General features: G+C 40.9%; 1 protein-coding gene across 1 annotated transcript; it reads left to right on the top strand.

Moving 5' to 3' along the window:
- Positions 1-2,232: 2,232 nt before the first annotated feature.
- Positions 2,233-10,327, top strand: tcf15 (transcription factor 15). The gene is made up of 2 exons (XM_020537269.2): positions 2,233-2,707; positions 9,802-10,327. The coding sequence occupies exons 1-2, from the start codon at positions 2,240-2,242 to the stop codon at positions 9,874-9,876; spliced, it is 543 nt and encodes a 180-aa protein (XP_020392858.1). The 5' UTR covers positions 2,233-2,239; the 3' UTR covers positions 9,877-10,327.
- Positions 10,328-14,438: the final 4,111 nt, after the last annotated feature.

Raw genomic sequence — 14,438 nt, 5'->3', positions numbered from 1 at the left:
GTGTGGTGGGTGTCTCTCCGCACAAGGGGGGGGGTGGGATGGGGATGGGGTCCGGGGGGGGGGGGGGGGGGGGGGGGGGGGGCTTAGGGTTGTACTTGTCTGGGCAGGGTCCCTGCCTCTGCACCACAAGCTCGGGGTTCAAGTCCCACTCCTGGACGACCAAGGAAGGTGACTCCGTTACTAAACCAAACAGGTTGACTGTCAACCTGCAAATCCCTCCGACACACACCAATGCCAGCAAACAAGGAAAAGCAGAACCACCTCCATCCAGAGCTCTCAGCGCAGGATACTTGTGGCGCCGTTGTAGTGCCCCTATCCCTGGACGGGGAGGCCAGGTCCAAATGCCACCTGCTCCAGAGGTGTGTCCGAACAGGTTGATTAGAAAAATAGGTGAAATAAAAAATGCACTTTAACACAACAATAGGACTCCCTTAGTGAGCAGTAAAATGCTCACAGAATCTATCTGAACATGTGTATCTGGTCTTGTTTGTTGTTTCTGATTATCCTTGTTTATAAGTGTTTCATTGTATCATATTTGCGTCTAATGCATCTTTGTATCTGTTAAGGCACTTGTCCACTGGTGCCTACACTGTTACTTTTTTGGAACCCAAACGCATAAAACAAACATTAACAACGACCAGCTCCCGGTCCATTTCTGTTATTCCTTTAAAGCAAATTGGTGAAGTCAGCAATCATTGCGCATCCCTGAGCATTTTGGAATCACTTAATCCACTAAAATGAAGGGGGAAAAGTTTAGGGAAGTCAATTTGAAATAAACACGCACATACACATCATCATCAAGGGGAAGAGTCCGATGTTTGCATATTGCTTTCTCTTGGCGTTTCTCATTGTTCCCTCAAGGAGCAGGCGGCTCGAGTCTGGATTGACTGAAAAAAAAATCCTGTCTGTAGTTGAGCGTCCGCGTGGAGATTCTGTCGCTGTTTCTTCCCCTGTGTAATACCAGCACTGGTCACAATGAACTGCAGATATGGACACTGGCTTAGTAAAATAGAGACAGCACTACAGAAGTTCGCCCCTCTATATATTTACATTTCGTTCCCCCTCCTCCTTCAAACTGATCTGTCCAGTAGAGAGCTGAAACAGAAGCGTCAGCGAAAGCACAGGAAAATATATATAAGGTGACTATTTAACGAGCTATGGTGTGCATGAAATGGAACAGTTGATGAAAGGGTTTCTCACGGCTTTGGGTTTTGTTTTAGTGGTGAAGGATTAAGTAGAATCATTTGTTCCTTTAATATGCATGTTGCATTCAAAAAGAGTTGGTCGAAACGCACACACCAGAATTAAAATCATCAATGATCATGAACTATCGCTGTGGTCGGAAATAAAAAATCATTTTCTTTTTACCTGCGCTTTGTTTCCTCCTCGGGAACTTTGCAAACCTCAGTATCTTATGAGGGGAACCAGCAGAGCCAGGGAGAACTGAGGAATCTGTTTTCGATAACGCAGGGAGGGCTACAGAAAAACACGAGGTAACTCTGGAACGGAAACCCAGCTGCAATATTTAATAGACGCGGGGAGCTGGGGGAATATGCACTTGTGATTAAACCTTGCAGGCTTGGAATGAGAAGAGGCTGGTTGGGAAAGGCCAGCGTTCTGTGCAAGAAACGTCAGCAACAGAAAAGGAGAGCGGGTCTGTAGAGCGAAAATGCAATTTCTTAGTATTCCCGAGCAATTTAATTTTTAAAAAATACAGGTATTTAACTTTCAATTAAAGTAGTCCCTTTCTCAGTTTGGAAAGAGTTGTTAATCGATTCGAAGCACTTCTAATGTCCCTTTATGAAAAAAAGTCATTGCTTTTGACAGATAATTGATAAAATCATTGATTGCCCTCACAGGAGGATGGGGATAAACTGCGCCTTGCTATTGGATTCTGAACGACTTGCGTGTCTCTTCAAGCCCCTCCTCTGGGATATAAAGGGATTTTTGACTTTATCACAACAGATTTGAATGACATAAGACCTGGGGGGGTGTTGTGTTCCTGAAGCCTGGAGCACTGTTGCAGACTGTGGATCGGGAGGGAGTTACTTTTGTTTTTGTTTCTTAAAGAGTTTGCCGTCTCCTGTAAAGAACTCCCATTGAGAAGCTGAGAGGTTACTGAGAGTCAGGAGAGGGGAGAGTGCGGGGACAGTACGGGGAGACAGGGGGTGGGCGGGTTGGCTGGGGAGGGGGAGGACTGGATGTGTGTGTGTCGTACTGGGGGGGGCTGGTGGAATCCATGGCTTTCACCATGTTGAGACCCGTCGCTGCCCGGCATTTTTACCCGGACATTAGTCTTCACTCCGACGATGATGCGAATGAGAGTGAAGGGTCCGACCAGTCCCTGGACTGTTGCGGCGGCTCTCGCAAACGGAGGAGGCTGGGCTGTACCAAGAGCACCATGGTGGTGAAGCACCGACAAGCCGCCAACGCCAGGGAGAGGGACAGGACTCACAGCGTGAATACAGCTTTCAGCGCCCTCAGGACCCTCATCCCCACCGAGCCTGCCGACAGGAAACTCTCCAAGATCGAGACCCTCCGCCTGGCGTCCAGCTACATCTCCCACCTGGGGAACATCCTGCTGGTGGGAGAGGAGTGTGTGGATGGTCAGCCGTGCCTGGCCACCGTCTACAGCAGCCAGAATGAGTACGAGAGCTCGCAGCCCAGGTCCATCTGCACCTTCTGCCTGAGCAACCAGAGGAAAGGGGTAGGTAGCATTTCTCTTGTGGTGGCGGGAGCACACAACTCAGGAGAACCAGGCCGCCTGGAATGACACATTGACATTGGTATCACTGCACAGCATGGGCTGAAATCCTACAGTGCGTATGGAGGCCATTTGGCCCATTATGCTTGTGTTGTTTTTCTTCTTGAGATGGTCCAATTAAACATGCCCTGCACTTTCCTTATAAGACTTGCATCCCTTCCCAAATGTGTATTAAAATTTTCACCGACTCTTTGAAAATAAAAATTCAGAGGAAGTTACTTTGAGCCCAATTCCACCGCCCTTTCGACCAGCTCTATTGAAAACAAACACGGGTTTGGGTTCAGTTACAAGACAGCACTAGGATCAATTTTGATGTTACCTTTCAATCTGAGCTCTCATTTCTGACATTTTGTGATTTCTTGTTATGTCTCAGGTAGCTAGGACATCATCTAGAAAGATAATATATTAACAAACAGATACGAAATGATCTATTTGTATCAGTTCTTTGTGTTTTTTTTCCCCCAAGGTATTTCAAATGGCCAGCTTACAGTCAGAGGTTCAGGGGTGAGGATCAGAGCTAATCAGAGAGCTCTGCTAGTAGTCTCATTGTTTTATATGGAGGCCCTTAGCAACAGCTTGCATTTATGCAGCGCCTTTAACATAGATAAGCATCTTGATTCATTTCACAGAGGTGTGAGGAAGATAAATGCCAATTCTAGAGGAGTAACCATATATTTGGTCAAAAAAAGTTTATCCCAACATCAGATCTATTGTGCTAGTTGTTGCATTTCCCAGTCCAACACCATGACTTTAAAATTCCGATCACTGTGTTCATCCATTGAGTCCCCTCTTGCCATATACTACATTTAAGTAACCTTCTGTAGCCTTACCCTCTCAAAAAACACCATGGTCATTCATCTTTGTTTTCTTGAGATCCCTGACCCCCTTTACTTTAGCATTTATGTTGTCGTTTTGGCCTCAGACCCTAAACAACTTTGCCTCTCTTTTTGTTATCATTTTTTTAAGAGCCCCACATCCCACTGACTACACTGTAATGGTGTAATTTATATCAGTGCCAATTTTTGATTCATAACCTGCTACTGAAGCACCTTGTGATATCTTCCTATGTTAAAGGTATGATATAAATAAATAAAAAAGACCAAATTTATAGAGGGCATGTGATAAACAAAAAGTATCTCAAATTGCTTTACAGCTAATGAAATACTTTTGAAGCCTGGTCACTGTAGTGATGTAGGTAGTGCAGCAACCAGGCTAGTTGGGCACAGTAAGCTTAAATGTGAAAATAAGTGGATAATTTGTTTCAGTGCTGTGTTCATTGCGGTATAGATACTGACTAATGGATAATTGTCCTCTTTTCTTCAAAATTACACCAACAGATCTTGTACATCCCCTGAACAGGGCCTTGATTTAAAGCCTCATCCAAAAGATGGCACCTCCAAAAGTGTAGGACACCCTCAATGTTAAACTGGCATGCAGCCTCTATTTTTGGGCACAAACCCCAAAGTACAGCTTGCAACTTAGAAGTGAGCTGTGGGACAATTTGATACATAAGTTGTCGTATCTGCTGCTAAAATGCATGTTTTGGTATTAATACTTAATATTAATTTTGGAGTAAGTAGCTTTATTTCATTTTACTTTTGCTTTGAGATTATTTCCACATGTTTTGTTTTATGAACTCCAAATTTATTCTCTTAATTATTTTGGGAATAAATGATGGACTCTTGGTTAAATGTTCAGAACCTTCAATTGGACTTGACCATTTAAATGTTGAACCTGCAATAACATTTTATAGTAAATTAATTGTCTGAATCCTAGTTTTAAAACCACAGTTTGTTGTTTTAGTCAACTCCAGAATATATATTCCAAACTATCACAGAAGTATTTCTTGCAACTATTGGTCAAATTATCTTTTCCAAAATAGGGATTCAAATGTGGTGGCATTTGCAGCTGATAGAAATCACATGCAACACAGAGCACCAGCTCAAATCAACAACAAAGATAACCATCTCCCATTTTCTAACGTTAAACCCCTTCACCATCATTTACAATAGATTTCAACTTTCAGAAAGAGATTAGTTGGTAACACTGATAATTAAAATATAAACAGTAATTCATTTTCAACAATAAATTACCAGAAATGGTGATTGTTACAGGCGAGTAATAATTTATTTACTTGCATTTAATTGACTGCTTATCCTTAATATGCTGTAAGCGAGAGTGTGAAGCCTCAGAATTAGAGATTGATTCCTTCTTAAATCCTAATTTTTTTAAAAATTCCTCAAATAATTTTGAAGTTAATGAGTCCACGAATGTCTTACCAATTTAATCGATCACTTTTTTCACAACATAAAGAAATATATATTACAAATTCCACAGATTTATATAAAAATGAAACAACGTAACTTATGCTATAAGGGTTGACTTTTCTGATTTTCATACTCTGGTGTTTATTTTCTTACTTAAAAACTAAACTTCGTTTCTTGCAATTCTCTAACAAATCATCTCACGAAATTGATTTCGTGAAATGTAGAGGCAGGGAAAATGTTAATTCATCACAGCATGCTAAGAACAATTTTAAAATATATATTTATCTTTGAGGATTTTGTTAATGGCATTTTAGGCCCCAGAGACATTGCTGTACAGACACAATACTGTTTGTGGGTCAATCTCTAATTGTAGACATAATAGACCAATGTCGTCCACCTGTTCAACAGGAAAACCACTGCATAAACACTAGAAATAGTTCCATTCAGTACAAATATAACATGTCAAGGAAAATGTGTTTGTGTGGCAGACATTTGCGAGCAACCTTGGAGAGAGATACAGAACAGATCACAATGTTGTACCTTTACTTAGAAGCAACATAATAAGACTTAATAATTGTTGCAGTGGTTTTTGTCTCAACACTGTAGATAAAGTATTTGTAACATTAAGTAAAATAATAATTGGATTATAAATTAGATAGAATTGATTTCAAGCGTATTTACCTTGTTAAATTGAAATTTATAAAATGTGACCCCATCCAAGCAATACCCATTCAACTCAGAATACACTTTCCAAAATTAAAATAATTATATGAATGATTTTCAATCTGAATCACATTAGAACTGTGCCCAACGAAAATTAACAGTTTTTCCAGTCCATTTTGAGACAATTGTCATGTATTAATAATATCATCCTCCGACGGTAAGTTGCTTGTGAGACATGCTTCAGGAATTTATCCAGGGTCAATAAAACTGCAGAGTCAACTAGTCCTGGTTTAGAACTTATTTGGTGTGTAAATAGCGGTTTGAATATTTTTTAGAGTTTGAGCTTTTTGGTGTTCTTGAAGAGCATTAAAAGCTTATTAAAGGTAAGCATATATAAACTGCATAAAGGCTGAAGGTGGCATAGCGGAAAATCAATCCCAGCATTTTAGAAAACTGTTGATGAAAAAGAATAGGGACAACGTGATAAAATAAAGCATCTCATTATGCATTTACATTCACTTTTACTGGAAAAGAATGAAGAACAAAACCTCCACACCAAGTGGAAACTTGGCCCATCCCAAAAGAAAACAGGAATGTTTGGAGGCAAGTTCATCTCTATGCCCGCACTCCAGCCTTCTCTTTTTATTCATTGGATAAGCCCTTGGTGAGAGCATGAAGGATGAGATAAAGTTAGATGCCTACCTTCCTGCTTCCATGTGGACCAGGGATATCAATGAACTGGGGAGAAAATAGCAACTCACAGTGTGTCAAATAAAAACAAAGAAAAGAATTGTAAAGTGCAGTGACAATGGAATGAACTTGAGCTCAATTTTTGTCTATTCCTCAACAATGGGTGGAGCATTTAGCACAGGCATCTGCTAGTCAATCCCATATAAGGTTATTCATGAACAATGATGTTGAAATCACCAAATCAAAAGGACTGACTAGACCCAGAAGATGTTTTAATATTGAAATAGAACAGAAAAATTAATAACCAAAAATTTTTAAAAATTAAATTTAAATTGCTAAGTAAGAGTAAAGTACAAACAAAGTTAAATGTTTATTTCAAAAATGTTTTATTTCTGTGTGTTGAACATCTATTGACAAAATTTGTGATAAATAGATCCCAACAGTGATTAATAACTTTCTAAAATATATTTCTTATAAATATCTACAACTTATAAATATCAATATCTATAAATCTGTAAATGTCCAGATATCTACCATAGCCAGTGAAACTGGCAGTATAGGCACATGATTATGATTGACCATGTGATTGTAATCAGCTGTTGGAGATATGAATATTTTGGTAAATCTGGTCGCTTATACGATCCAACTGATTTACGTTCACATGATCCATCTAATTTATAATCAGATATTTCATAAAGAATGCTGTATCACCTATAAAGTATACAAAAGTGAGATATTGCAGATGCTGGAAATCTGAAATAAAATCAAAATGTTGAAAATGCTTAGTAGATTAATGGTTGACATGAATAACTCTCATCAGAATTTAAAGTGTAGTCTTTTTAATAACCTGTTCAGACATTATTTAGAACAGATAGGTTTTGAACAAGACTGTTTACAAGAATGATTCCAGGGATAAGGAACTTCAGTTATGGGGATAGACTGAAGAAGTGGGGATAGTTCTTCAAAGAGAGAAGAGGGCTAAGAGGAGATTTGATTGAGGTTTTCAAAATCATGAGTGGGCTGGACAGAGTAGAAGAAAAACCCCTACACAGAGTGAGCATTGCCTGGAAATGTGATGGAGACCGGTTCAACTGAAGCATTTAAGAGACCTCTGGATTATTTGGACAGAAATAATGTGTAGGGGTATAAGGGAAAAAAGCAGGAAACTGGCACTAAGTAATAATGCTTTTTTAACGAACCAATGCACGTGCAATGGGCCAAATGACCATAACAATTCTGTAATTCTGAACATGGACGTTCTGTCTCTAAAGTAGGAATACCGCCACTATACCACGGGATCCTTGGAACTTCAAACAGATATTTCACCTCTCCTTAAAGTTGCAGAGCTGGTCAAATGCTGTGTTTGAGTCCCAGATGATAACTTGTATCCATATCCACCCTCAAAATAAAATATTAAGCGATTTGAAGCTTTTATATTTTTTAACTTGCTGACTCTATTTACACAATGGCAGTAAAAATTGTTAGCTGTAAATTTGAAGTATCAAATTAAATGGATTTTTCCAGCATTTGAAAACCCAACAAAATTGTACTTCATGTTCATGGCACCACCCTAAACTGCTAAATTCAATTACACACATTATAGCTCTTTCCTATAATTTTTACACATGTGCTGTTTGTTTTAGTACCACGGTAAGAACATTTTTCATGCTGCCTCTCTACCCAAGGAAGGCTCCCCAAGAGGATCATCACTTTAAAGACTATTTTCTTTTTAAAGCAATTTTATTTTTGTAATTCATAACATTATAAATGTGCCAATGGAAACAGATTTTTAAATATTGTATTGTCCTGCTCTGGGTTATATCATTGACTTTCATTTTAAACCAATTTACAAAAAATAACTCCCCCTGTCTTGCAGAGTAAGCTCTGATTGTGTTGAGTGGCTGGTGTGTCAGCATACAATGTTATTGTAACAGCTAAGCCCTGTCAGAGTCATAGAGGTCTACAGCACAGAAAAAAAGACATTGGCCCATCATTTCTGTGGTGGTCAAAAAACAACCACTAACTATGCAACCACTAACTAACTAAATTTCTGAAGAAGGGTCCAGACCCGAAACGTCAGCTTTCCTGCTCCTCTGATGCTGCTTGGCCTGCTGTGTTCATCCAGCTCTACACCTTGTTATCTTACTAACTATTCTAATGCCATTTTCCAGCACTTGGTCCATTGCCTTGTATGCCTTGGCATCACAAGTGCACATTGAAATATTTCGATGTTGTGAGGGTTTCTACCTCTACCACCCTCACATACAGTGAGTTCCAGATCTCCACCACCCTCTGGATGAAAGCATTTTCCTTAAATCCCTTCTAAACCTCCTGTGTCTCAATGCACCAATATTTAACCTGGTTTGTGACTGCACTAACTGTTAACCCATTCGTATATTTTTATTTTGTGAATTATTTTTGCATGCCATTGAATTACCTCATTCGTTTGTTCAAAGTTGGGAGATGTGTTTTTCATGGATTTCACTTTACCTCTCTCCCTGTCAAACTGCCTTCAGAAATGGTCTCCCCCAGTTACAAGGATAACAAAACAAACAACGGCCCATGCTAGAAGTCTCAAACCAAAACAGAAAGTGCTGGAAAACCTCAGCAGGTCCGGCATCATCTGTGGAGAGAGACAGAGCAGAGTTAACGTTTCGAGTTCAGTGACTCTTCCTCAGAAACTGAACTCGAAACGCCAAATCTGCTTTCTCTCTCTGCACAGATCCAGCCAGATGTGTTGAGTTTCTCCAACAATTTCATTTTTTTGTTACAAATATACCAATATACACTGGCAACATCAGGTGTGCCGGGGGTGGAGGGGGTGGGGGGCGTGGTGTAGAGAGAGACGGTGAAGCAGGGAACTTCTCAGGAAGCCGAGTTTCCTCTAACTGACCCCCACATAGAACAAACAATGATGTGGAGTGTATCACATTACACATTGGTTACAGTTCTACTGTTACAGACGGCGTGTCATTAATATGATACCTGATCAGCTCTGGAGTGGACCACGGTCTGACTTTAAATAGAGACAGGGCTAAACTTTAAGTGAAAGCATAAATGTACTCCTTGTTAACTCAAAATAATTAGAAAAAAATGTTATTTTCATATTAAATTTTCTATCTTGAAAATGTTATGAAAGTTTATAGAAGTACAAGATTTGGGATCAGTATCTAAAATATATATTACCCATTTATCATTCTACATATGTTAATGGGGAAAAAATCGTTAAAGTGACCATATCATTTGATATATTTTATACTGCGATTTAAAATGGATTTGGATTTATTAAGGCAAGAGGGAGAGATTATGCAATGTACCCTAAAATTGTTCATTCAGCGTTCGAATGCGTGAACTGCCTGGTAAATTCTTCGTTCGTTCGTGTTCACTGAGAGCGCTCGGTTTGTTTCTGTCTTGCAGGTTAAGGAAAAGGACGGGAAGAGCGGGTATTCGAAGCTCAGGGGACCGGGCACTTTGCGGATGCAGCGCCAGTGAGTGAGACAGAGGCTGAGAGAGTGAGAGAGGTTTTCACTCAGTCTGCGGACCAGGCTGCAATCTGAAAGGGAGACGACAAAGAGGGGCTGGTAGCAAACACAAGACACGGTGGAAAATCTTCTGCACGGCGCATGGACACAGCCTCTGATACCCCTGTGCTCCCTCCCACTCTACCCCTTCGTTCGCACTTCGAAAAACCTCGAACTAAAAACTTTGAATTTTTTTGAACTAAACGCTCCAATCCTGCTGCACTCCACAGACTATACAGTGAGAGCTTGGTGTTGAAGGCGTTACAGAGAGAGAAAGAGACAGAGTGTGACACTTTAAAATATGCTGAAGTCTATCTCCATTTGGGGAGATCTGGCCTTTTCTAAGTTGTTATGTTGTATCTGCTGTATTTTTTTTAAGAAAACTAACCAAAATGTGAAAAATAAAAGAGAGATAAGTTCTGTATCGGGCTATGCTGTGCTCGTACTTTTAAGAATAGATTTAATAAATAACTTATGGAGGCGTGAAGAAAGGTCTTAAAAAGACAGACCTTGCGTTTGCATAGCGCCTGACACCACCCCGGGACGTCCCAAAGCGAACTATCTTCCCGGCATAGTCACTGTCGCCGTTAAGGAAACGTGGCGACCAAATTAAGTGCAGCAAGATCCCACAAATGGCAGGATATTCTGAAACAAAAGCAGAAATTGCTGGAGAAACTCAGAAGGTCTGGCAGCAGAAAAAAAAGAGTTGACGTTTTGGGTCCAGTTCTGAAAAATGGGTCATTGGACTTCAAATATTAATTCTGTTTCTCTCTCCACAGATGCTGCCAAACCTGCTGAGTTTTTCCAAAGATTTCTGTTTTTATTGCAGATTTCCAGCATCCGCAGTTCTGTGTTTAATATTACAGTAGGCTCATCTGTTTTCTTAGTGATTTGCTTGCGGGATAAATAACGGTCTCGGGACTGGATGGGAAACTCCCCTGCCCCTCTTGGCAAGAGAATTGTTGGAATGTTTTCACACGCACCTCAGCAGCAGATGGGAAGTCTAGACCTCTCGTCCACACCTTTGACTGTGTAGTGCCCCCTCAGCCTTGGTCATGTTCATGCATACCGTGTGCGCATAGAGTCCTACAGCACGGAAACAGACCCTTCAGTCCAACCAGTCCATGCTCACCATGTTCCCAAACCAAACAAGTCCCACTTGGCCCATATCCCTCCAAACCTTTCCTATTCATGTACTTACCCTAATATCTTTTAAACATTTTAACTGTACCGGCACCCATGACTTCCTCTGGAAGTTCATTCCACACACAAACCACTCTGCAAAAAATTGTGAGATAACAAGGTGTAGAGCTGGATGAATACAGCAGGCCAAGCAGCATCAGAGGAGCAGGAAGGCTGACGTTTCGGGCCTAGACCCTTCTTCAGAAAAATTGTCTTTTTTTAATCTTTCTCCTCTTACCTTAAAACTATGTCCCCTAGTCTTGAAATCCCTCACCCTAGGGGGAAAAAAACTTGCCTTTCACCATAGCTATACACCTTATTATTTTGTAAACCTCTACAAGGTCACCTCTCAACCTCCATAACTTCCTGACTTGCCTGAGTCACACTTGATAAGGTATTGGTCCATGGGTAGAACATCCAGCATATCTTACATCAGGTTTAAAGGGCAAGAAAAATGGCTGCAGGCTGGTGGTAGTGTGGGGTGGCAAGGGTAATGTTGACATGTTGTTGTGACTGAGTTCACTGGTCCGCTAGCTCTCTATTACCTCAACCCAACTCAACTCAGTCTCCTGCATGAGCCTATTGGGGATGAGTCAAGACATGACAGGGCTTGTGGTGACATATTCTCTGGGTTGAAGATCCTGCTGAAGTTGGCTAAATGTTTTCCATCTCTGCAATTGTACCTCAGCAAGAGGGAATACCTCAGGAAAGGGGTGGAGAAAGTTGAGGCCGGGGAGATTGAAAGCGGGCCATTTGAATAAGGTTGGCTTCAATGCCTGATGTGTGCAACTAAATCTTGTCATGGAAATCAACCAGCTTGCTTACTTCTAGCAACTGCAAAGGGGGGCAATGGCCTAGTAGTATTATGGTGAGACTATGAATCCTCCGGATCCAGGGACCCAGGTTTGAATTCTGTTCTGAGGAAGGGTCACCGGACCCAAAACGTTAGCTCTGATTTTTTCTTCACAGATGCTGCCAGGCCTGCTGAGCTTTTCCAGCAACTTCCGTTTTTGTTCTTGAATCCCGCCACAGCAGATGATGGAATTTGAATTCAATTTTAAAAAGAACTGAAATTAAGAGTTTAATGATGTTAACTGTTGCAAAAAGCCCATTGGGCTCACAAATGCCTGTTAGAGAAGGAAGCTACTGGTCTGGCCTAAGTGTGACCCCAGATCTAGAGCAATGTGGCTGACGCTTAATTGCCCTCTGGGTAATAAATGCTGGCCTAGCCAGTGACACCCAACATCCTGTGAATGTTACACTTCCAACCCATAATTTTAAACAATTGTCAGCCCTGTATAGGGCTATGTAATAAATCCATTTAGGAACTCTGTATAATTGAGACCATCCAAAACTCTACTGCCCATGTCTTAACTCACACCAAGTCACATTTCCTTAATACTTGTAGGATCACTGTTCCACATTAGCTCCTAATCAAGCAATATGTTGATTTTAAAATTCTCAACCATATTTTTAAACCCTTCCCTGGCCTTGCACTTCCCTATGTCTGTAATGTCCTTCAGCCCCACATCCCTCCAAGATATCTGCACTCTTCAAACTCTGAGTTCCTCATTTTACTTCCTCCTAAATTGGTCGCAGTACCTTCAGTTTCCTAGTCCACAAATTCTGGAATTTTCTTCCTATGCTTCTCTGCCTCTCTACTTCACTTTTCTACTTTAAGATGCTCCTTAAAATTTAGCTCCATAATCACCATTTTTGTCATCTCCAGTGCAGCCATCACCACATGTGGCTTTGTTGTCATTATAATCCCGTGAAGCACCTTGAAATGTTTGATATGTTAAAGAAATTCTGGTTATAGTTTACTGCAGTCTGTACCAATCTAAACATAAAATAAAACAAACAACAATGGATGCCAAAGAATTGAAACAAAAACAGAAATTGCTGCAGAAACTCAGCAGGTCTGGCAATATCTATGGAAGAGAGCAGTTTAATGTTTCAAATCCACAGTCCCTTCAGAAGAACTGAAATGTTAACGTTAACTTCGCTCTCTCTCCACAGCTGCTCCCAGACTTGTTGAGTTTCTCCAGCAATTTTTGTTCCTAAAAATACAGACTTGGCTCTTTTATTTATACAGGGAGGAGTATTTGGGCTGGGAGCTAGAGTGAGGGCAATATTGCAATATGTCATAATTCCATCCCATAAGACAATGGAGCCCTTTTAAAATCATCTTGTTTGCTCTCACTGTCCCAGTTACCAGGCTGCTGGTGATTCAGGAGAGATGTGTGTGAGCAGCTGTTCTGGATTAGTTAGTGAAGGAAAGACGGGGGTGGGGGCGGCGGTGGTTGTTGGGGGGGTGAAGGGTGGAGTAACAATTTGCCTGAATCGACCTTGTTTCACTGACATAAAACTCTTCCCGTCCTGCAGGATATGGACGTAATCATCAGCTCTTGGCGACAATGGTTGATTAAATGGTTGTTCCATTGGGCCATGGAATCAAATATGCTTCCCGCCTTCCCCATCGCGGGACAATTCCATTCCCAAGTTTGTACTGTGTGGAGATAGCAAGAACTGCAGATGCTGGAGTCAGAGTCAATACAGTGTGGAGCTGGAGGAACACCAGCAGGTCAAGCAGCATCAGAGGAGCAGGAAAGTCGACATTTTGGGTTTACACCTTTCAGCCAGGACTGTCCTGATGAAGGGTGTAAACCTGAAAGGTCAACTTTCCTGCTCCTCTGATGCTGCCTGACCTCCTGTGTTCCTCCAGCTCCAGACTGTATTATATTGTGTGGAGTCTGTGTTATTGGCTAAATTTTGTATATTCATTTAAAAATCACACTGCCTTAGTTTGTAAAAGTCAAGACAGCATTACTGGAGGCGCAAGTCCAAATTTAAAGTGGTTTTAGCTTTGCCAATGCCATGAACAATGTGTTCTGACTAAAACATGTATCAGGAGATTTTTTTTTGGTTTAAGGAAAAGGAAATGAGATCAGCAACTTCTCCTTAAAAGATAAAATTCAATATGAATTTCCAAACTGATTGGCCCTGTAATATATGTCCTCTTTATTGTCAGTGACGAGTTCTGCAGGGGATTTTGTTATTGGGTTTGTGTGTTTAAATTCACGTGGACAATGCAGTGTTGGGTTACAAAATGCACTTGGCTGATACAGCGCATACTTTGGCCTGAACACTGGTCTCCAGGCTCTATTCCTGCACATTAATGTTTTCCGCTGTGAGTTACACTATCTGGCTTGTTTCATGTAAACACACTGTCGGTCTTAGCAGAGGAATTTAATTCAAATCAATCAGAGGCTGGAATTGAAATCCTGCCAGACAAGCAGAAGTAAGGTGTAAACCTTATGAGGGTGGTTTACCAGGAGTCACACACAGTTC

This window comes from Rhincodon typus, chromosome 19, assembly GCF_021869965.1.
Source record: "Rhincodon typus isolate 14 chromosome 19, sRhiTyp1.1, whole genome shotgun sequence".
NCBI classification, from domain to species: Eukaryota; Metazoa; Chordata; class Chondrichthyes; order Orectolobiformes; family Rhincodontidae; genus Rhincodon; species Rhincodon typus.
Note: the sequence above shows the minus strand (reverse complement) of the source record. Positions and strands in the feature narration are given on the sequence as shown.

Excerpts from the sequence above, each read along its gene's own strand:
- tcf15 (XM_020537269.2), top strand. The coding sequence starts at position 2,240 with ATGGCTTTCACCATGTTGAGACCCGTCGCTGCCCGGCATTTTTACCCG. Across the intron at positions 2,708-9,801 it reads TGAGCAACCAGAGGAAAGGG|GTTAAGGAAAAGGACGGGAA; the intron begins GTAGGTAGCATT and ends TCTGTCTTGCAG.